Source organism: Cervus canadensis, chromosome 25 (genome assembly GCF_019320065.1).
Source record: "Cervus canadensis isolate Bull #8, Minnesota chromosome 25, ASM1932006v1, whole genome shotgun sequence".
In the NCBI taxonomy this organism is placed as follows: Eukaryota; Metazoa; Chordata; class Mammalia; order Artiodactyla; family Cervidae; genus Cervus; species Cervus canadensis.
The window spans coordinates 18,076,572-18,101,679 of NC_057410.1; the positions used below are offsets into that span (position 1 = coordinate 18,076,572).

The window sequence follows — 25,108 nt, forward strand, 5'->3', positions numbered from 1 at the left end:
GACTGTCTGCTCTGCCAGGACCCAGGGCCATTCTGATTGGCTAAAATTCAGGCAAACATCTGCTCAGTACTGTGAATATCACTCCTGGCTTTATGAGTGAAAAAGAAATAGTTCGAACACAGATGTCTTTTAATCGAGTAAAACAAAAACAAAAAGCAGAAAGTATCCTCACACTTAAGCCTGTATTTGTGGCCTCCGTGTTTAATTTCTAATACAGCTTCAACTTGAAAAAATACTTTCATGACATAGTAAAACAGATGAAATCTTTCATTTCTATGTTATATATTTCATATTCTACTTTCTATATCAGTGTTAAAAGACAATATTAAATGGTTAATTTTATTACTTCGAAAGTACCATTAAAACACTCTTCAAATTTACCTGGTTTTCTTATGACTGTTCTTTTTGCTAGTTGTTTCCTTTTCACTTTTTTCTTTTTCTACTTTGTCTTTTTTCTCTTTCTTTGACTGTGTAGGGGGTACAAACTGCTGAGTAACCTGCTGTGCAACCAACTGGGAGACAGGTCGAGGCTTCCTGTGTGCATGTTAAAAACAAAGGTTTTTTTATTACTATAATTTAACAACATGATTTTTCATGAGAATACCTCAAATTATGAGAATAGATACATACTGTGATATTCACATATAAAAATTTCTCATATGTAAGGTAATTCAGATGTGCAATTTAACAGAAAAATGTATGTATACACACACACATATACATTATTATCTTTCCTAGTCAACAAAAATAGAACTATAATAACAGTTCAAAGTTATTGCCCAAGATATATAGTCAAACTATTAAAATGTAACTGTCACATAAATCAACATGAAAATTATTAAAAATGTATATCAAACAGTGCTCATGGGGAAGCAAACATATAAACAAACCTGAGATTTTTAAATTAAACTTGAAAGTTTACACTGAAATAAAATCTAAATGTATCCCTCCTCTCTCAGAGAAGGAAATATCTCACCATCTGTGACAGTGGCTATTCTTTTCTTTAAAAATCATTCATTTATTCATTCAGTAAATTTTCTCCTTATTGTTAAAGTCTTTAAGGTTCCTTACCTACCTAGCCACAATTTCACTGTGCTTTTTTGACCTTGAAGATCTTCCCAGTCTTTTGAGACTTGCCTAGCTTACTTATTAAAAAAAAAAAGAAAGAAAAAATGTATTGAGAGCCTACTGCAAAACTGTACCGAGAGAGATGAAATGTTTCCTGACTACAGCCTTTGATACCAGTTGTCACTCTATTAGCCCAGGGTCAAGGATCCCTCCAACTTTACTGTACAGTGTGGGTGGCTGAGGTCAAGATTCAAAGTTAATAGTCTCTTAAAATGAGAAAGACTACTAAAGAGGGGAAAAAAGATGGGAGGGACAAAACAGGGAAAAATAAGATAAAAATAAATCATAACAGATGGTCTACAAAAAACAGTAATCTATTGCCTGGAAAATCCTGACCCTATTTTGGTCAGTAGAGCTGTTAAAAAATTTTTTTTCCTCTGCTCTTCTAAAACAAGACAAAATAGAAACCAAAGAGAAAATACTGCACAATCTAGCTTTCAAAGCTGCGAGGAGGAATCCTTTGAAGGAGGAAACAGGAAATGCAGTATATAAAACATCTCAATTGATGGATACTGAATTTTGTTTAGAACCTACAGAGTCTGAAGTACAGATAGGATATCCAGGAAAGATATCCAGAATACAATATAAAAAGTAGGGCTGACCCAGATACCAGAGTTAATGATGCATATTAAGAGTTACATAGATGAAAATATTATTGGCTGAGCTTGTTCAGGAAATAAACTTTAAAAGAAAAAGGACTAAAGCAGTGGTTCTCAAATTTAAGGTACGTCAGGATTACTAGAAAGTCTTGTTTAGCTTGCTTAGCTCTGCTCCCAGGGTTCTGATTCAGTAGGTCTCAGATGGAGCCTAAAATCTGCATTTTTAATAGCTTCCCAGTTAAGCAGAAGCCTCTGGTCTAGCCACCACATTTTGCAAAGAAGCCTAAAGGAGTGTAATATATTAACATTACTGCAGCAGTAAGTTTAAGATGGAGATCAGGGAGTGGCAGAGAAATGAAAGAAAGATATGAAGGAACCTGATAATGCAAAGCTAAGGAGTCTGATTTACTCTTTAAAGATGGGAGATCACTGAAGAAATTCAGACTTGAATTTTACAAAAATTACTGGCAGCAATCTGGAAGAGAAAGGTACTACAGAGGCAGGGAAAGCCACTTTAATAGATCAGGCAAAAATAAAAAGGGCTTGAACGAAAATGAAGCAGACGTGGGGTTATTTAAAGACAGAATGAAGAAGCAGAATCAAGGCGACATGGTGACTAATTAAAACTGCCTTTCTCACTTCTCAACCAATACAGTCCCTTAGCAAAATGTACAGAAACTCTTGCTTGTTCTCATGTAACCAGTATTCTGTGGGTGAAATTAAACAAAAAATAAAGTCTTAGATGTGAATAAATGCTATGGAAGAAAAAAAAAAGGTAAGGAACACAGGGAGATTTAAGGAAGGAGTTGCAATTTTAATTTTACCGTCTCTTTCTTTATCTAGAGTATAAACTCCACAAAGTAAGAGGTGGTATCAGTTTTATACACCACTGGATAATTAGTACCTAGCATAGTACTGGAAAATACTAGGCACCTAATATTTGTTGAAAAATGAATGAATGATAAAATCAGGTTTGACGAGGAAAGGCTTTTTTGCATTTATTAACAATTTTAATTGGAAGACAACCACTTTACCATGTTGTGCTGGTTTCCGTCATACGATGTGAATCAGCCGTAAGTACACGTATGTTCCCTCCCCCTGGAACCTCCCTCCCACCCTTCACCCACAAAGATGTGTTTAAAGGAAAGGAACACTGTCTCATGCTTACTCAGAGGATCAACCACTCACTACACAGAAGCCAGCAAGCAGTCAAAGGCAAGAGCAGCAGGAACTAATTCCTCTTTTAATTATTCTAGGGTATGTAAAGAGAAAGAAAGTTCAAAGGTGTGGCAGGTTGTGAAAAGATTTGGTTACACTAGTGCCTGGTGAACCAGTGAGTCACCTAAAACTGAGAGTCACTCCAAGCTATATAATGCAACTGAGGTGTAGTCATCCTTTGTCTCCCAAGGCATTATGGGTCTCTGAATCTCTTCCTGCCATAACCAATGGAAGTTTGACAACTTCCTTTATTACAGTTTGTACTCTTACTCCCTTAAACCTAAAATTGAATACAAAATAAATTTATAAAAATTTTAAACTGAATTACAATAAATGGTGAAACTAAAAAAAATTCACATTCTAGAGTAGAAATCCTGATGTTTCCACCAATCAATAAATTGACATGAGTTATTTAGAGGCCATTCTCACTAACTTCAGATATATAATCAGGTATGTTCTCTTTATTTAGTGCTGTTTTTAAGCAAAACAATATTTTTCTAGGTTTTCTGGATTCATTATCAACCTCAACACAGTATTTCCCTTAAGATGTAACTGTCTCAATCATGGATTCTTTGATCACGAACTTTTTAGGAATGTAACTGCTGTGTTGTGGTTAGGTACTGAATATTTTTACAACGCTATCAATCACTCCCCTTCCCCATCAGTATCTGTCAACAAGTTGGTACATGTTGCTTATGAGACACAGTTCCTCAATCACTCCCACTTTTACGTAAGAAAGAAAACTAATTCCCAACTTCATGAACTTTACAATAAAACTGCTACCAAGTCTTTTTCATAGTTAACAAGTTCTCTCTCCAGAATCTTTCTAGAACCATTTCCCCTTTTTATATGGCCCATAAATCTGAAAATGAAAGCATATCAGTCAATAGAGCATGATTTTCTCCATAAAACCATAAGGTTGACTTAAATAAATCAATATTTTAAAACTAGTTATGAATCTAGATTTCTTCTAAGTGTCATATTCTCAGAGGTAAGAACAAAAGTAATAAATGTATATTCTTCTACAAGGTAAAAACAACACAGAAAGAAAGACTAGCTGGCCTGGTCAGGTGAAAGACTGGAATCAGGAGACAAGCTAGAAGACCATCACATCAAACTAGAAATGATGGTGCTGGTCATGCTGGGTTTGTGGATTTTATAAAATTTAAGAAAAGGTGTCCCTGGAGCAAGTGGAAATGTGAGACTAGTGATCGCATAAGCAGCCAATAATTTCTGTACTTGGCACTGTCTGTTGTTAATTTTTTGTTGGTTTTTAAGCACCAACAAATTTTCTATAGTTGCTCTGTTCTGCCTCAAAAAATATTATTTTTGTTTTCCAGTAGTTACATCTCTTTCTCTTTTAATCTGAGATTTTCCTAAATGTCTATTAATTCATTCTTTTATTCTTATTTTAATTAGATGGTTGATTTTCACTTAAAAATTACATCTTTGCTCCTCTTTTGTAGGATTATTTGATCTGGTACAACTATGGATGCAAAGAAGCACAAAACATGTGTATACATGTAGCTTAACTATTGAACAAGCTTTCTGCTGCTCTCTAATGGCTGAATGAGTTTTAAAGATCCTTCAATGGAAGGCAGGAGGAACACAGCTTCTGACAATCTTTTCAGCCTATCATAAACTGACTCACCTTCACCATGCTCTATTCAAAAGAAAGCTCTCCTGTCTCTAGGGGTCTTAGGTTTAACTGTGATCCCTTTTCTACTAAGTGAGAAAAATCTAGAGGAGAGCAGGGGATTTTAGAGGTAGGAGATAGGATATAAGGGGAAGGGTATTTATACAGTATGCCTTTTTTATGTTCAGCAATTTATCATTCATGATTTTTGACAATACACCTACAATCCTGAAGGTTCTGTGACCAGGAGGACAAAAAGGTCACCCAGTTAGAAAAATAAGCGCTATCCAGACATATCTCAACTGTACTCTATTATTCATATATGTCACGATTTGATGTAACTTGTAACATTCAGCATTCCAAAATTTGGGGATCTCCTTGTGTCCCTATGTATCCATCATAAAAAGGTCAAAGAGATGGTGTAAAGTTTGACAGGTCTCTTTTGCTTTCCTGTAACCTAAAAATTGCTTTCCTGTAACATAAAAAAAGAGGAGGGAACATTTCAACAAACATTTATGGATATCTCCTATTCATCAGAACAAAGTACTTTTAGGAGCTGCTTGACTTTTCATGTGGGTAGGAGACTGGTCATTGGTGACTTGATATATACCGTGTCTAACTATGTGTCTGCCCTCCACCCCAACCACCCTGCAACAAAAATTCTATGTGCTATTATGAAATAAACATTTTAAGCTTGATTAATCTCATCACAAATTAGCTTTGTCGAGCTGGATAGGCAACAAATAAATAAGATATAAAGCAATTATTCATTTTTTTCTAAAGGAGGCAGCATTACTCATAGCTGAGAAAGACAATCTGTTGCAAAACACTAAAATATATATATTGTAAATTGAAGCAATATAATAAATTTAAGTGAGTTAAAAGACTAAACCAAAAATCTAAACCTGTTGCAAGTCTGTTGATACACTGCTAACAGAAGTCCAAAAATATAACCAAGGAAGATTTTATAAACAAGCCCCACTGTTTGACAAATACATTGCACATCCACACATGTCAGACACTAGACACGGTGCTGGAGATTCACTGTGAACAAGACAGACACAGTTCTCACCCTCAAAGTGTTTGCTTAATGTATGGGAGAGAAGCCACACAAAGGATAACTAACTAAATAAAAGTAAATTTTGTCAAAAGCACCAAGAAGGAAAAAAGGATGTGCTGTGATTTCAAAAATCAGACAGAGGATTTACTTGTAGTAAATGGATGGAAGGAACTTTCCACATGATGGAAGGAACTTTAGTTCATGTTTAAACGGTCAGTACACCAAGAAAAACAGCCATTACCATGGACTGCCACCCTCCTCTTTAAAATAATTTTATGAATAATTTACAGAAGTAAAAAAACAAAGGAACAATTAGTATTAAAAATTTTACAAGACTTTAAAAAAGTAGTAAACCCAAATTTTTATTCTATTTGAAGGTATACAGACCTGATATAGACTAATGTAACTAATTCCTCATCAGCTTGTTAGGCCTAATCCTAGGAACATATTTACCTTGTAAATAGTGACTCCTGATCTCAAATACATCTCTAATAGCCTCTGGCTTCTCTTTGCTTCCACTTCTTGCATTGCATCATCGAAACACTTTTAATCTGAAAGCCTGACAGCTCACAATTTTTTGAAGAGGCCAACCATTTTCTTTGCTCCCAAAGCATCAAACATTGTCACTTCTAGACTAGGTATACATTCTGACCCTTCAGCAGCTGTCCACTTACCAATCATATCAAATAAATTTCAGTGCCAAATGTCAAAGATGAAAAAAGAATACTATCACATGTTCTACTGCAAAACAAGATGATTCAGGTTCACTATTGCAAAATATTTCATGACAGAGTCCTTTGGGTTAAATGCCTACTTGTGTGAGAAACCATATCCCTTTCTGTTCTTAAAAGACTGTTCATGTAACAATTCTTAAATCTGCAGACAAACTCATCCAGGATTATTGTCATATGAAGACCTGGAGTCAGAGAGCCCAAGCACCATGCAGCATAACAAGCAGGAACGTAGGAAAGGTACTCTGTTGAAATTCCCTGGATTTCTCCTCCCAGGGCCCAGGGAAGTCCATTCTGTGGCCTGGCCTGCTCAATGTATCTTCCTTTCCCAGGCTTTCTAGGGCAGATCTTATTTTTGACAAATCAGTTTTTGAGGCTACAGAGGTTTTGATGAGTGTAGCTTGGGAGCAAAACTATCATGAGAGGGCAGAGGTAGAAGAGGGAAAATGATGACTAAAAAATGTTGCTAGGGCCATGTGAGTCTTTTCACTATGTTGGAGAAACACAAATGAAGGATTTGCTACTCTAGAAATTGTTAAAAAAAAAAAAAAAAAAGTAACTAATAAGCTAAATAAATTAGTAAGCTTTATCATCTTCCTTCTGTGAACGTGAATATTTGGTGCACACTGATCCTGCTTCTTAGTCGATCAGTCATGTCAGACTCTATGCAGCTTCATGGACTGTAGCCTGCCAGGCTCCTCTGTCCATGGGATTTCCCAGGAAAGAATACTGGAGTGGGTTGCCATTTTCTTCTCCAGGGGAATCTTCCTGACCCAGGGATTGAACCCATATTTCCTGTGCGTCTCCTGCACTGCAGGCGGATTTTGCACCACTAGACGCCCGGGAAGCCCTATTTAGTGCATAGAAGACATTTATAAAACAGGTTACTGAAATTTTTTAAAAGAAATGTACGTCACATGTCTGTGGAACCCCTGCAGCAGCTCTGTGGTCTTCTACACTCTTCTGCAATGCTGTTGATCCTTTTATGGCTGTGTTCTATCTCCTCACCAATGGGACTCTAATTCCTACGTGGGAAAAGATCACATATTGCCTATTTTTCTATCCCCAACAAATACATATACAGTAGAACTTACAAGTATTAGATGCTCAATAGATATCTCTTAACAGTAGCAATCATAAAAGCCTGTTAAATATGATGTGTAAATACAACTATAAATTAATTTTGTAAACACTGATTTAACTAGGTGCCAACTTCCAAGAATTCACTTTCTTGAAAAATTTGCTGATACCATTTTGCTTCTGAGCCATTTACTTCCTTTTTCATGAAAACGGAATGAAAGGTTTAAAGTATGACTGCTCTGCATAAATAGTGACTACTAAATCAAAGGATTAAAGAGTCCTTTCTATGTGGCTTTCCCCACCTCCAAACAATGAAATAATCTACTCTGCTAATACCAGCACTATCTAACTTCTCAGCAAAAGTCAAATGCTACCTACCCTAGAGATATACAAATGTTTTGTTACTGTTTCTACAGTACATCATGCAAATAAAATCTTTACAAAGAATCACAATATATAAAACTGAAAGCAAACTAATGTCTTTTTATATATTTTTCTTTATTTTTTAAATTGTAAGTATGATAACAAAGGAGACTAGAAAATACAGAACAAAGTTACATATATTTCCACTATATATTACAATTCATTTTAAGTAAATTAAGATTTTTAGTTGGAGTTTCAATATTAAACTCTCAAAAATAGGATGAATATATAGAAAAGTAGAAAGGTATAGTAGACGTGAAAAGCACCATGAATCAATTTAACATAATTAAGATTTATACAATTTTCACACAACAGTAGAATAAAAACTCTGTTTAAGTTCCCACAGACTATCAACTAGGAGACATTAGAACGCATCCAGGGACATAAAACAAAGTGCAAAAAGTTCATGGTCCAGTAGTGGCCACAGGACTGCAAAAGTTCAATCCTCATCCCAATTTCCAAGAAGAGCAGTACTAAAGAATGTTCAAACCACCAGACAATTGCAATCATCTCCCATGCTAGTAAGGTTATGCTCAAACTCCTGCATGCTAGGCTTCAGCATTACGTGAACAGAGAACTTCCAGATGTTCAAGCTGGGTTTAGAAAAGGCAGAGAAATCAGAGATCATATTGCCAATATTTGCTGGATCACAGAGAAAGAAAGGGAATTCCAGAAAAAAATCTACCTGTTTCACTGACAACACTAAAGCCTTTGACTGTGTGAACATAACAAACTGTGGAAAACTCTAAAGAGATGGGAACACCAGACCACCTTACCCGTCTGCTGAGAAACCTGTATACTGGTCAAGAATCAACAGTAAGAATCCTGTAGCGAGCAACTGACTGGTTCAGGACTGACAAACTAGTATGACAAGGCTGTTTATTGTCACCCTGTTTATTTAATTTATACACTGAGTGCATCATGAGAAATGCCAGGCTGGATGAATTATAAGCTGGAATCAAGACTGCCGGGAGAAATACCAACAACCTCAGATATGTGGATGGTATCACTCTAATGGTAGAAAGTAAAGAGGAACTAAAGAGTCTCTTGATGTGAAGGAGGAGCGTGAAAAGGCCAGCTTAAAACTCAATATTAAAAAAAACTAAGATCATGGTATCCAGCCCCATCACTTCAGGCAAATAGAAGGGGAAAAGGTAGAAACAGTGACCAATTTCCTCTTCTTGGGCTCTATAACCACTGTGGATGGTGACTGCAGCCATGAAATTAGTAGACAATTGCTTCTTGACAGGAAAGCTATTACAAACCTAGACAGTCTATTAAAAAAGCAAAGACATCACTTTGACAACAAAGGTCTGTATAGTCAAGGCTATAGTCTTTCCAGTAGTCACGTACGGTTGTGAGAGCTGGACCATAAAGAAGGTAGAGTGCCAAAGAATTGATGCTTTCAAACTGTGGTGCTCCTTGGACAACAAGGAGATCAAACCAGTCAATCTTAAAGGAAATCAACCCTGAATAATCACTGAAAGGACTGATGCTGAAGCTGAAGCTCCAACACTTTGGCCACCTGATGAGAACAGCCAACTCCTTGGAAAAGACCATGATGCTGGGAAAGATTGAAGGCAGAAGGAAAAGAGGGTGACAAAGGATGAGATGGCTGGATGACTTCACCGATGTAATGGACGTGAACTTGGGCAAACTCCAGATGGTGAGGGACAGGGAAGCCTGGTGTTCTGCAAAGTCAACACAACTAGGTGACTGAACAACAACAAGGCACTGAAATCACACAGACTGTTCTCTTATCACTATGGAATTTTGTTAAATATCAGTATCAAAAGATACTTGAAAATAACCAACATATTTTCAAGTGCAATGTGATATTTACCAAGAGAGATCTTTGATTTAGCCACTGAAAGCCTCAATCAAGTTAGGAGACTGAAAAAACAGAGGGTGACTGCAGAGAAGAAAGCATTTAAATGAGCAATCAATATCAAAATGAGAAATTTAATGTCCAGGATAACTTAAAGTCCCATATATGTGAAAATTAAATGTGCACTTTTAAATGATGGGTATATCTAAGAAGATACAACAAGGAAAATCAGAAAATATTTGTATCAAAAAAAAAATTAAAAAAGAACTTACCAGAATCTGTTGCACGCACTGGAGATGCTCAATGCAACTAAATACAATGTGGAATCTTGAATAAGGTATGAAAATAAATAATGGACACTAGCATAAGATTTTTTGTAATTTGAACAAAATCTGTACTTTAACAATACTGTATCACATTTAATTTCCTGTTTTTTTTTATGAAAAAGTATCTCTTTATATTTTCAGAATTGGATTAGAGGCTTCAAGCCTCATTCAGATTGTCTTTTTCAAAAATCACTAAGATAATAAACTTTCTAAACTTTCAGCAGTAATACTAGATACCAAAATACATGGAACTATATCAAAGTTCTGAGTAAATATAAATCAGAAATCTATCATTCTGTTCATATTAAGTCAAATAAGTAGAATCAAAATGTCATAAATTTTTTAGCTAGGCAAAAATTCCTAAATTTTCTAAAATATATGTATTATACATACTCTTTTTATTATGCATGCTATTATATTTATGCATGTATACTAAAGTTTTTCTACTATGCTTGATAAAGGATTGAGAAAGAACAACAAGAAAAAAGAGATGGAGAAATTGGAAAACAAACTAAATGAAAAGGAAGCACTGAATATGAAATAGAAAAAGTGAAACATACTAGATAAAAGCAAAAGACCATCATATAGTCCAATTGTTTTTAAACATAGGTGCACGTTAGAAACACATCTGGAGCTTTGAAGAAAAAAAGCAATACTTGGGCATTTGTATTTCTCAAAAAATTTCAAGATAATTCTGATATGCACCTGAATTTTAAATAGGTTTTTCTATTAAATGATATAGTGATATAGAATTCTAATTTTTGTTGACCCATCATGATATAATTGTGTTGTGTTAGTCACTCAGTCATGTCTGACTCTTTGTGACCCCATGGACCGTACAGCCTGCCAGGCTCTTCTGTCCATGGGATTTTCCAGGCAAGGATACTGGAGTGGGTTGCCATTTCCTTCTCCAGGGGATCTTCCCGACCCAGGGATCGAAGCCGGGTCTCCTGCAGTGCAGTCAGATGCTTTGCTATCTGAGCTGCTAGGGAAGCCCTCATGATACAATAGTATTAAGCAAATAATAGTTACATAATCACAACAGTAAAAGATGTTTATCAGTTTTCACACTCAATAGCCAGACCAAAAAAAGATAACTACAACTCCAAATATGGTTTATAATGGAAACATGATTAACCTAACAATATAAAGTAATTACATACAATTTGGGGGGTTAAGTAGAATGATGTGCTAAGTGGAAGTGCATACATGTACATGTTTTCAACCCCAGCCAGTCTATGTCTCTCAGTTGGTGTATTTAATCCATCTACACTTAAGGTGATTATCTTAACTGTTGTGGGTTTATTTTGTGTAGGTCTGTTCCTTCTCTTGTGCTTCCTGCCAGAAGTGCCCTTAGCATTTGCTGTAGAGCTGATTTGGTGCTGCTGATTTCTCTTAACTTTTGCTTGTCTGGAAAGCTTTTGATTTCTCCATCAAATCTCAATGAGAGTTCTGCTGAGTAGAACTTGGTTTTAAGTTCTTCCCTTTCATCACTTCAAATAATCTTGCCATTCCCTTCTGGCTTGTACCCTTGTATGTTATTTGTCATTTTCCCCTTGTTGCTTTTCATATTTTATCTCTGTCTTTAGTTTTCATCAGTTTGATTATGATGTGTCTCAGTCTGTTCCTCCTTGGGTTTATCCTGCCTGGGACTCTGTGTGGAATTCCTGGACTTGGTTGGTTATTTCCTTTCCCACATTAGCGAACTTTTCAGCTATTATCTCTTCAAATATTTTCTTGGATCCTTTCTCTCTCTCTTCTCCTTCTGGGACCCCTAAAATGCAAATGTTGGTACATTTAATGTTGCCCCAGAGGTCTCTTAGGATGTCTTCATTTTCTTTCTTTTTCTATATTCTGTCCTCCAGGTCACTTACCCATTCTTCTGCTTTAGTTATTCTGTTATTGATTCCTTCTAGTGTATTATTCATCTGTTTGTTTGTTCTTTAGTTCTTCTAGGTCTTTGGTAAGCATTTCTTGCATCTTCTCCATTCTTTTTCCAAGATCCTGTATCATCTTCACTATCATTATTCTGAATTCTTTTTCTGGACAGTTGCTTATCTCCACTTCATTTAATTGCTTTTCTAGGGTTTTATCTTGTCCCTTCATCTGAGACATAACCCGCTACTTTTTCATTCTGATTAACTTTCTGTGACGTGGTTTTTGTTCTAGCCACTGTGGGATTGTGGTTCTTCTTGCTTCTTCTGTCTGCCCTCTGGTGGATGAGGTTAAGAGGCTTGTGTAAGTTTCCTGATGGGAGGGACTAGTGGTGGGAAAACTGGGTCTTGGTCTGGCAGGCAGGGCCATGCTCAATAAAACTTTAATCCAATCATCTGCTGATAGGTGGGGTTGTCAGCCCTCCTTATTAGTTGTTTGGCCTGAGGGTCTCAGCCCTGGGGTCTATGCACTCTGTGGAAGGGGTTAGCCCTCCAAGAGGGCTTATGCCAAGGAGCACCTTCCAGGATTGCTGCTGCCGGTGCCCCCATCCCAGTGGTGAGCCACCGGTGACTCAGGCCTCCACAGGAGACCCTCCAACACGAGCAGGTAGGTCTGGTTCAGTCTCCTGTAGAGTCTCTGCTCCTTTCCCCTGGACACTTGATGCACACAGGATTTTGTTTGTGCCCTCTAAGAGTGGAATCTCTATTCCCCCTAGTCCTGTGGAAGTCCTGTAATAAAATCCCATTGGCCTTCAAAGTCAGACTCCCTGGGGATTCCCAGTCCCTTTGTCAGATCCCCAGGCTGGGAAGCATGATGTGGGGCTCAGAACCTTCCCAAAAGCAAGAGAACTTCTTTGGTACTATTGTGCTCCACTTTGTAGGTCACCCACCTGGCAGGTATGTGATTTGATTTTATTGTGATTGTGCTCCTCCTCCTGTCTCGTTGTGGCTTTTTCCTCGTCTTTGGACATGGGGTACCCCCCTTCTTTAGGGGGGTTCCAGCATCCTCCTCCTGTCCATGGTTGTTTAACAGCCAGTTGTGATTTTGGTGCTCCCCCAGGAGGAGATGAACGCATGTCCTTCTAGCCACCATCTTGAATCAATCTCGAAAGCAAACTAACTTCTACTGAAGTTAATGTGGAGACGCCACAGCCCCCACTTGTTCAGTGCTCATGCTTGCGTCTCCCAGTTGACCCTGAGGTATGGCTGTGAGGAAAACAAGTCTGTCTGCTGATCCAAAGTATTCACACCAAACCAATTAAATTGACACCTCAGGTTCGATGCACTTTGTCTTGTCCCTTGCCTTAGTTTGCTTATAGAATGCAATGTACAGTATCCTTCATCATTTTAAGAATCTATGCTGAGTATTTTGAAGAATTTTTATTCCAAGGTTTATATACATTTAATTTTCAACATCAAACATTTCCTCAGAGGCCCAGGACACAATTTTCCCCTAAATTCCCCCCTAAATTCCTGAGAGGTGGTGGCAGGAGAGACTTGATTGCTCAGGAGCTACTGAGACACTCTCTGGTAAGTATGGACAAGAAAGATGACTACATCAACTTAATAAAAACTATGCTAGTGTTCAGCAGTTAAGTCTTTGAAAAATCACTCACATAATTAAAGAACATCACAGTCCACTTCACTTTAAAGACTAAAGACATGCTCCAGAGCTATAGACAAGTCATTCTCAACTTTTCCATCCCCTTAGTCAAATTAAAATCAAGTCCTTTCACTTTTTTTTCCAATATTACTGGAACAGTTCTCCTCCTCATTCCCACAAGCACCACTCTGGCCTAAGCCAACAGCCACCTTCTATACTACCTGACTTGACTCCTTGCCTCCTCCCCTCCAGTCCAAGGTCACTCTTCCTTACATTCATTCAGTTAACAAATATTAACTAAGCCCTCAGATGTTCAAATCACCATTCTAAGTACTGAGGATAGAGTGCTGAACAAAACTTATTGTGTTCTCTTTACTTATCATGGAGTGACCTTGATTCTCACTTCAGAAAGACAACAGAAGCTATCTGATAGTCTAATTTTCCCTCTCCATAATCCTATTAAGATCGTGCCTCTATCTGCCAACAAGATCTCTTCTCCCAGGACACCACTCCTGCACCAACCATATTTCCTTCTCTACTAAGTTATTCCTGTCAGCATACAAATACATTATGATAGTTCCTACCTGAAAAAGAAAAAAAAAGAGAGTCCATCCCTACTTCCACACCCCCTTCTAGTCGCTTGCCCCACTTCTTTGTTCTCTTTTCCACAGTAAGCATTAAATGATTTGTCTGTACTTACCTTCCTCCCTTCTCTCATGAGCTCTCATCAATCAGGCTTTTGTCCCTACCACTCTACCAAAAGCATTTCTTTCAAGTAAAGAATTTCAACGAGCACTTTACCATGTCCATTAGTCAACTACAGCTCGAATTTCACTCCGTTTCTTCAAGCCATATTTTAGAGTTTATCACACTTTACCTCCTGACAGAACTATAATTATCTTCAGATGCCTCTAGAATACCGGCTCATTTTTTTTCCCCCGCCTCATTTTCTACTCCTCTTTCCAAATTCTAAACTTTGGAAGGGCCAGGAATCAGCCTTGAGGTTATCTCTTCTATCTACATTAACCTTCTAGGATAGGCTATTCAAAGTATGGCCCATCGGCTCAACTGAGGGTATCAGCATCTGGAAGCCTTGCAGAAATACAAATTCTCAGAATTTGCCCCAGGAATATGTGTATTTGCTTGCAAACAAAAGTTTGAAAAATGACTATCCTAGGTGATCTCATTCAATACTTGGCTTTAAATACTATCTGTTCTCATGGTTCTCAGCCTGAGCTCCACAACAGAATTAACCTGTGATGCTTTTTAAAAATAACTGCACCTAGGAAAAAAGAAGTTAAATTTTTCTAAATTTTCTAAATTGAATAAGATCTGTCAAAATGAACATTTAGGAAAAAATTAGATATTTAAATTGAAATTAATACACTGAGTATTAATTTTAATAATGAAAATTGTGTCTGAAAAACTTCTGGGCATAACGTTTTCCTCAAGGACACACATATATTCATGCATACACAAAATATCTCATGCTGAAATATATGAAAAAATCTGATCCATACAAGCCAGCTATTCCATTCTAAGATATTTATCTAAAGAAGGAACTATATGTCCACACAAAGACTTATACACAAATGTTCACAGTAGCTTTATTTGTGGTGGCCCCAAACTGAAAACAACCCAAATGTTCATTAACAGCTGAATAAAAAAAGAAATTCATACAATGGAATACTACTCGGTAACAAAAAAGAATTATACTATAGGAGTTACACTCAAAACAGTTATACTTAAAGAAGACACACAGAAGAGTATATATACTGTTAAGATTTCATTTATAGAATCCCAGAAAATGCAAGCTAAACTACACAGAAAGCAGATCAGCAGTTGCCTAGTGACTGAAGATGGGAGGGAGGCATAGTAGGGAAGAACTGAAATAGGATATAAAGAAACTTCTGCTGATGATGGATATGTTTCACTATCATAATTGTGGTGATGGTTTCACAGGTGTACTCACCTGCCAAAACTTATCAAACTGCATACTTTGTGTGCAGTATATTGGGTGTCAATTATACCTCAATAAAAGTTGTTTTTAAAAAAGTTTAATCTAACCACTAGCCAAATTAAAACAGGAATACCTGAGCCCCACTCCCACATTAAATGAGAATACACAGGGGTGGGATCAGGTTTAGAAATGTTCTGAAAATTCCCACGCTGATTATAAAGGGCATCCAAGGTTGAAAACTACTCATCTATTCAATGATACTCCAAAATTTCTATCACCAGCCCCAATGTCCCCTCTAAACTCCAGTCTTATAAACCAACTACCTACTTAAACGTTCATTTGGATGTTTAGCAGCAACTCAAAATAACTTATAGTTTTAATTGCTCCCTCCTCCCATTCTTCCATTCTTTGACAGTCTTCCTATCTTAGTAAATAGCACTCCATTTTTTCAGTTTCTCTGACCAGACATTTAAGACACAGTATTCATGCCCCATTTTCTCTCACACCCACATTTAATTCACAAGCAACTTCTTTCCATTCTACCTTCAAACTATATCTGGAATTGGATGATTTCACACTGTTCCCACGTGTGCAACAGTTATGAAGATAACTAATGTCCCTGGAAGGAAGACTATGCTCCCTCAAAGCAGCCAGTTGATCCTTCTAGGTGTAAATCAAAGTATACCACTCCTATGCCTGAAACAATTCAATGGATTCCTCCTTCCTACCCAACTCCTTCCCCAGGCAAAAAGGATACATGGCAACTAACAGGAAAATCCAAAATCCTTGCTCTGGACTGCAGCCCTACATGACTGAGTTCCTCCTTTACTCCCCGCTCTGAAGCTGCTGCTCCTGGGGTCTCGGTTGGTTCAGTTCAGTCACTTAGTTGTGTCTGTCTCTTTGCGACCCCATGGACTCCAGGCTTCCCTGTCCATCACCAACTCCCAGAGCTTGCTCAAACTCAAGTACATTGAGTCGGTGATGTCATTCAACCATCTTGTCCTCTGTCATCCCCTTCTCCTCCTGCCTTCAATCTTTCCCAGCATCAGGGTCTTTTCTAATGAGTCAGTTCTTCACAGTGGCCAAAGTATTGAAGGTTCTGCTTTAGCCATCAGTCCTTTCAATGAACATTCAGGACTGACTTATTTTAGGATTGATTGGTTGGATCTTCTCGCAGTCGAAGGACTCTCAGGAGTCTTCTCCAACACCACAGTTCAAAAGCATCAATCCTTCAGCACTCAGCTTTCTTTAAGGTCCAATACTCACATCCATACATGACTACTCAAAAAACCATACTTTGACTATATGGATCTTTGTTGGCAAAGTAATGTCTCTGCTTTTTAATATGCTGTCTTATTTGGCTAGGGCTCCCATAACAAATACTGGAGACTGGGTGGCTGAAACAACATAAATGTATTTTCTCAAAGTTTTGGAGACAGAAAGTCCAACATCAAGTCTATCAGGATTCGGCTTCTGGTGAGTGCTCCCCCTTCTGGCTTGCAGAGGCCACCTCACATGGCAAACAGGGAGAGAGATTTCTTTTTCCTCTTCTTAAAAGGTCACCAATCCCATCCCGTTAGGATCTCATACTTATGACCTTGGGCTTCCCTGCTGGTTCAGCTGGTAAAGAATCTGCATGCAATGTGGGAGAACTGTCTTTGATCCCTGGATTGGGAAGATCCCCTGGAGAAGGGAGCAGCTACCCATTCCAGTACTCTGGCCTGGAGAATTCCATGGACTGTATAGTCCATGGGATGGCAAAGAGTTGGACACGACTGAGCGACTTTGACTTCACTTACAACTTATTTAACTTGCATGACCTCCTAGAAGCCCTATCTCCAAACAGTCATGCTGGGGATTAAGGTTTCGATACATAAATGGGTATGTGTATGTGTTCTGCACAATGTGGCATCCACCTTCACTGGCCTATGCCTGTCTGGAGGTTTCCCTTATGACCTCCTCTGTCTACTCACTCCCTCACTTCTTCCATGCCTCTGCTCACATGCCCACCAGCAGGGAAGTCTCTCCTAACCTGACATAAAATAGCACTCTCTTCTCTGACCCTTCCCATTCTGGGCCCGTTCCTGTTTCCCTCATTATGCTTTATTTCCTACAAAACATTTGTTTTTACTTACCACATCATGTATTATTAGTTTATGGCCTGTCTTCCCCTACCAGAAAAGAATAAGCGGCCTTCCACCCCATAAGTGTAAACAAGGACTTTTTCCTGTTTTATTTTGTTCACTGCTGTTTGGCCTCTTCCTACGGCATAAAAAACAGAACAAAAAGCCACCCTAATGTGTTTTTAATAGATGGGTGAATTGAAACCCTCCTCCTCAAAAATTTCCAGGGACCTTAGGTGGTCCTATAGCAGTTTTTGAATGCTAGTTGCACAGTAGCCAACACAGGAAGTCTTTTACAAATTACAATACTTAGGCTCCACTCAGACTGACTGGATCAAGTTCTCCAGGAGTGAAACGTGGTATTTTTCACAGCTCCTCCATTGCCTTTCTTATATAGCCACTACAGAGTAAGATCAAAGTGCTAGCTCAACTGTCAAATTTCTCCAAGTCAGATTCTAGGATCTGTCAAGTGAAGCAAATTATTGCCTTTCACCTTGTACTTCTCTAACGCACCCGATCCCATCTCTTCCAAATAGCCTTCTTACTGTAGCCTGTATGCATCTCTCCCCTCTCGAAAACCCCACAGCACATGAGGACTATCAGGTAATCATAGTAAATACATATATACCACGAAGTAAAGCTTAGTCCCATTTTTAAACTACTTATATGTATTTTAATTCCCAACATGTGCTATGCACATACTAGACGCAATTAACATGTTGAATAAAGAAAGCTTGCTAATAAAATTATTTCCTTTTTCAATTTGTACTAAACCTGAGAAAGGGTGCATGCTCGAATCTTTCCTTTAAGAACCACTTAGGGGTTCCCTGGTGGTTCAGTGGTAAAGAATCTGCCTGCCAATGCAGCAGACACAGGTTCGTTTGATCACCCATCCAGAAGACCCCACATGCCACAGAGCAACTAAGCCTGTGCGTCACAGCTACTGAACCTGTACCCTAGAGTCCGGGAGCCGAAACTACTGAAGCCTGCATGCCCTAGAGCCCAGGTTCCACAACAAGAGCAGCCACCGCAATGAGATGCCCTCACACCACAACTAGAGAGTAGCCCCCTGCTCACCACAACTAGAGAAAAGCCCACGCAGCCGCAAAGACCCAGCACAGCCAAAAATAAGCAATTTCTTAAAAATATCAATCCCTCTCATCTGATCTATGGATGCAACACAATCCCTCTCCCCCCAAAAAATAGAACCACTTAATTCAGTGGTCCCAAACCCTGACAAATTGCAAACACCTGAGGAGCTCTTAAGACACTATATCCTAAAAAAAAAAAAAAAAAAAGACACTATATCCTTGGCTGGGCCCCACCTTTAGGAGCTGTGATTTATTGAGCCTGGGATAGAGCCCTGGTATTCTTTTTTAGTTTGGTTTTCTAGTTCCTAAAGTGATTCCAATGTGCAGGAGAGCTGGGAACCAATGACTGAAACACATCAAAAGTCACTACCTTTTGTAAACATAGAAACTGACAACGTTTAAAAGATGGTGAGAAAAAGCCTATGAGTCACAACTACTGAGCCCACACGCAGCCACTCCTGAAGCCCGCACACCTACAACCTGAGCTCAGCAGCGAGAAAAGCCACCACAGTGAGAACATACACCGCAGTGAAAAGGCAAGCCCGCCCCCTGCAACTACAGAAAGCCCGAGTACAGCAATGAAGACCACCACAGTCAAAAAACTGAATTAGAAAATCTTAAAGAAAGAGATGTTGAGTTACAGTCTGCAGGAAATAGCACTTCTATCTTCAAAGTCTTTCTTTTATGATATTGATGAACTCCTAGTGTACTTATTGACCAAGATGTCTATTTTAAGCTAAAACAAGTCTTATCCAGAGATTAATTTTCTGTTTTATGGCTCAAATTCTCTTCTAGTAATCCATATTTGTAGAGAACTTACTAGTACAAGCTACTTTTCTTAAGTTTTTCTTCTTTCCTTCATTCATCTACTCATTCATGAACATGTTTATTGTGGCAGCCTTCTAAAATGTCCCCAATAATCCCACTCACTGGTATTCATGCCCTATCTCATGTCCCTGGAGGTGACTGGATCTTGTAAAGTGCTTCTAACAAACAGACTACAGCAACATTGATTGATGCTACTTCCAAAATTAGGATACCAAAGGACTCTATCTTCCATCTTGTTCACATCTTCCTGCCTTGTTGTGAGTCCCTCTATATAAAGAAGTCCACACAACAAAGAAGATTGTTCAGCACCCAGTGAGGAAAGGAGGGCTGCCAACAGCCACCTAAGGAAACCTGGAAGCAATTCCTCCCTCACCGATGCCTTGAGATGACTGCCGCCCATGAGAGATCCGAAGTCAGAAGCCCCAGCTAAGCTGTCCCCAGATTCCTAACCCATAGAAACAGTGAGGTAATTAATGTTTGTGTTTTTAAGCAGCTAAATGTTGAGATAATTTATCATGCAGCAATAGATAATATACATAACTGAAACCAATTATATTCCAGGTATTGTGACATCATCATTACAGAAAATCTGATACCCATATTGGATGATAATGGCCTCTTTGATACACCTAGCTCTGATTCACTGAATCTTTATATATTACACAGAGGTTATGGTGTGGACTTAAGTCACCACTGGACTATAACAAATCATCTATCAGATACAGCACCTTCAGCATGGGACAAGCTGTCCTGTGCTTGAAGTTACTCAAGTAAACACTTGATTTGTTCTTCCCTTAATGTTCTCACAAGTTCCAATTGGCATTTCTTTTCACTCCTCTGTAGTGTTCACCTTTATTCTGAGCTATCAGTTCCTCTTGTTATGAAGTTTACTTTGTGTTGTCTATCCTACTCCTTGCTCTATTGCTTCTCCTCTGCTTCCTGGCCTGGTGTGGGTTAAGACAATGGTTTTCAGAGTCATCAAAGGCATTAATAACTTCTACTTTCATTTTTATCTCTCCTTTATTTTTCACCAGCCAGAACTGTTACTTACGTACTAATCAGACCTGTGGCCATTATAACACCTGCTCCTGGAACAACTCAGTGCAATAGCTTCAAAGTTTGGCTTGTGCACCACCAGTGTCCCGGTCATCTATTAAGTAAGTATCCACAGGCAGCCTGGTATAATTATAAACTTAAAAGGTAAGATCAATTACAAATTTCCACAAAAGCCTTATTATTTTGTAATGTGTAATTCAAACTCATAAAAGAAGAGGTGAAAATAATTCCAGAAATACCAGAATTCACTGAATAGGACTTCAAGAGAATACAGAACATCAATCATTATGAAAGGTAAATGAATCTACAAGTATTCATGTGTATGCACAAGTACCTGGAAAAGTGTGAATGGAAAAATACCTGACAAATGTCTGAAAACTGTTTTTTAATAAACTAGCATCCTGTCATCTCACATGATCATGGTATAATCTTTTTTCAAATAGTGGCATGAGCATTAAAGCTTCTGAATTATTTTTTTAAATGTAGTACTTTTCTGGCAAACCAAGTAAGCTTTTACAAAATGAAGGCAAGACATGCTCTTCGGTGTGAAATCAATGAACTCCGTCATCAAAAACAGCTAAGTCTAAAACTATAAAGGTAGCATTCATAGTTATACTCAATATCAAAAATATCATAAACTAGAAGCTTTTTTAAAAAAATTCACAAAGTCGATGATATGTTTAAAGGGAAAGTAGAAGGCATAAAATTCTTGTAATATGATATAGTTGGACATCATATAATGTTAATAGCATACAATACTATGTATTGTACATGTGCACGCTAGCAGATACTTTTCTTTTACAGTTGGAAAAAAATAAATGTGAAACCAAGCAGTTCTTATGTCATTATAAGCAATCTATTTGAAAGAGAAATGATCAATGATTTTGTTTGATTTATCACTGACATCCCAAGCTACAAAAAAGTTATTTCCAGTAGAATGACACTGTATTGAAAACTGTGAACTACAGCATCAGTTGCAAAAGGTGGGTCAGAGTCAGTACTGATAGAACACCAGATATCTGCATAGATGCATGTGTGTATGCTATGCCGCTTCAGTCATGTCCAACTCTTTGCAACCCTCTGGACTATAGCCCACCAGGCTCGTCTGTCCATGGGATTCTCCAGGCAAGGATACTGGAATGGGTTACCATGCTTCCTGACCCAGGGATCGAACCCACGTCTCTTACGTCTCCTGCACTGGCAGGCAGGTTCTTTACTGCTAGCGCCACCTGGGAAGCCCATTTGTATAGACACCAACTTACAAAAGAGGTTGCAGTTGATTGCCTCACCTTCACCTTGCTTTACTGTTCAGTATATAGCTGGCAATCAAAAATACACCTCCCAGTTTTAGGGAGGTGGGAGGGGGGATGGGGATGGGGAACACATGTAAATCCATGGGTGATTCATGTCAATGTATGGCAAAAACCACTACAATACTGTAAAGTAATTAGCCTCCAATGAAAAAAAAATAAATGGAAAAAAATTCAAAAACAAACAAACAAACAAAAATACACCTCCCAGTTTTGATTCAATGTGATCAGAATGGTCATAATGGTTTTTCTATACAAAGAAAACATTGAATATATTGAATTGTGCACGTCAATATAAACTGTTGCAGTAAAAAGTGTTTACATTTCTTTAAAACACTGATAACATTAGAAATGATCATTTCTATGGCTTCTAGAGACTTGTTCAAGTAATATAAATATCTGAGCAATATGCTTAAAATCTTGAGTAGCATGAAATATGGTGATTTAGGATACAAAATAATAAATTTAATTTTTAGTTTAAGAAAAAGTCAGATATGGTAGTGTTGATTACCTAGAGATGATTTTCTCACTAAAAAATAACCAGGAAGCTAATTAATATTACATTCACCACTGCCTCAATTTGAAAAAATGCAAACTTTTAGCATTTTAGTGAGACAAAGTTGATCAAGAGTTTGAGAGTTCAAGAAACAGTATAGGGAACTATCTGTAATTTTGGAGATATGTTCAGTTTGAACATTCAGAAATATCTGAGCAAGCCATTGCTTGCTATCATTTCAGCAACCTATAATTGAGTACATAAGAAATCTGAAAGCTGATATGTGAAGGCAGAATTAAAATATGATTTAGGAACACATACTTTTATAAGACTTTAAGTTTCTCATACTTTGTCATCTTAAAAAAAAAATCAAAATCACTTCTACACTACAAAATCCCAACTTGGAAAAAACTAAAAGCTATTTGGCTTACTCATTTCCCCTCTGTTTCACAGTTCTGGAGCTAGATTAGACAACTGTCGCTGGCCTTCAAGACAGTTTCACACCTCTTGGCATTCACACCCTTCCCAGGCTCCTCCTCAAATGAACAGTGCTGATTTCCACCAACAGAAGGACATGCAGAAATGGATGTAAGTGGGACTTTCAAGGCTATGTCATAAACAACACTTGCCTTCCATCTGCCTCACCCTTGATCACTCACACTGGGGAAGCCAGCTGCTACGTCATCAGAACATTCACGCAGGGCCTGTGGGGAAGCACACACCGCCAGACACTGGGACCTCCCGCCCACGAGAGCCCGTGTGCGTGCGCCATCTTGGAAGCCCACGCCCGCAGCTGGGTCCAGCCTTCAACTGTCGCCTCAGTTAACATCGTAATTGCAACCTCATGATAAACCCAAGGCCAGAACTATCAAGCTAAGCTGTTCCGAAACTACTGACTCACAAAAGCTGTAAGAAAACAAATGTTTTGGAATACTCTGTTACACAGAAATATATATATATCTGTTTGCCAAAAATCCAGGTGAAAAGACAGTGGTTTCTGGTGTGGGAAAGAGGAACACAGAAGGGGGTGGGGGTGGGGAAGAGACTGAGTCAAGTGAACAGAATAAATCAATGCAAAGTGATAAAAATGTTTTAGGTTGTTATCTCTAGGTTTCAAAATCATTTTAATCTTTTTTGTCCTTATCTATATTTTCCACACTTTTAACAATCTATTTTACTTTAAAAATAAAAACAGAAAAAATTAAAAGAGAAACTTGTAATCCTAAAAACTTTTTAATTTTTAATTCTAAGGACTTTCTAAATTTCATGTGTATAATTTTATTAGGTAATGATCTATTTGAAAATAACTGAAGGTCAACTGTTGGGATCACTACTGACTTCAAAGCTTCACCTAGAGGAGCTAAGATGGCGGAGGAATAGGACGGGGAGACCACTTTCTGCCCCACAAATCCATCGAAAGAACATTTGAACGCTGAGCAAACTCCACAAAACAACTTCTGATCGCTAGCAGAGGACATCAGGCACCCAGAAAAGCAGCCCATTGTCTTCATAGGGAGGTAGGACAAAATATAAAAAGATAAAAAGTGAGACGAAAGAGTTAGGGACAGAGATCCGTCCCGGGGAGGGAGTCTTAATAGATGAAGTTTCCAAACACCAGGAAACCCTCTCACCGGCAGGTCTGGGGGAAGTTTTCGAATCTCAGAGGGCAACCTAACTGGGAGGAAAAATAAATAAAACCCAGAGATTACAAGCCTAAAAGCAACTCCTAGTAGAAAAGTACCCCAGACGCTTGCATCCGCCACCAGCAAGTGGGGGCTGAACCTGAACAGAGATGAGCGGGCGGCATTGCTTAGGGTAAGGACCGGACCTGAATGCCCTGAGGGCAATCTGAGGGAGCTAACACGAGATAGCAACTTAAATTGTGGGATAGCAAGAGAGAGAATTAACCTGCAAAAAGCCCTAACCTAAGGCACAGCCTGCCCATTCGCAGAACAAAGAACGGAGCAATACGAGAAGAGCTAGCCGGCTGCGGACCGGGCCATCCCCCGCCGGAGGCAGGCGAGAGGCGGGCGCCAGCCAGAGCCGGAAAGGGGCAAACTCGGCCCCAGAGATGGCATCCCCTACCAAACTGCAAACAGGCTTCCCGTTTCCAACCAAAGACTTCCTGAGATTCTGGATGGTTGACCTCCGCCGGGTGGGTCGCAGCCAGAGATCAGCTCCCCAGAAAAGACACCAGGCGCGCCAAATCGGCGCGCCCGGAAACTGAGGCTGACGGGGAGGGGAGAAGTCGCGCTGCACCTGAAGAGACCGCTCGTCAAGCTTCTGGCTGCCTGAGCTGCTCGGACGGGGAAGGCACAAAACGCAGGCCCAACCCAGTCTGCGCCTTTGTGGAATACCCAAGAACCTGAACCTGAGCAGCTTAGGCCTGGGAAGTGCACGCAACGCAGGGCCCGCTCCCTGTAGAGCAGCCTGGAGCCTGAGCAGTGTAGACGGGGAAGCACACACCCATGAGCGGGGGCAAACCCAGTGTGGCCGGGACACTGCGAGTGCTCCCCACACGCGCCAGTGACATTTGTCTGCAGCGCCCCTCCCTCCCCGCAGCACGACTGAACAAGTGAGCCTAAACAGGAGACCACCTCGGCCCACTTGTGCCAGGGCGGAAATGAGACACTGTTCAGTTCAGTCCAGTCGCTCAGTCGTCTCCGACTCTTTGCGAC

The 25,108-nt window shown here is 39.0% G+C and overlaps 1 protein-coding gene across 5 annotated transcripts in view; it reads right to left on the bottom strand.

Annotated features, from left to right (window-relative positions):
* YAF2 (YY1 associated factor 2) overlaps nucleotides 1–25,108 on the bottom strand; it is an 85,999-nt gene that overhangs the window by 5,567 nt on the left and 55,324 nt on the right. For 3 of the 5 annotated variants that reach the window (XM_043446428.1, XM_043446430.1, XM_043446434.1), the window contains one exon: nucleotides 382–534. In XM_043446428.1, the coding sequence (XP_043302363.1) occupies nucleotides 382–534 (153 nt within the window). Of the gene's footprint in view, nucleotides 1–381; nucleotides 535–25,108 lie in introns of those variants that run through there. The other 2 variants (XR_006265363.1, XM_043446431.1) reach the window with 1 other exon arrangement.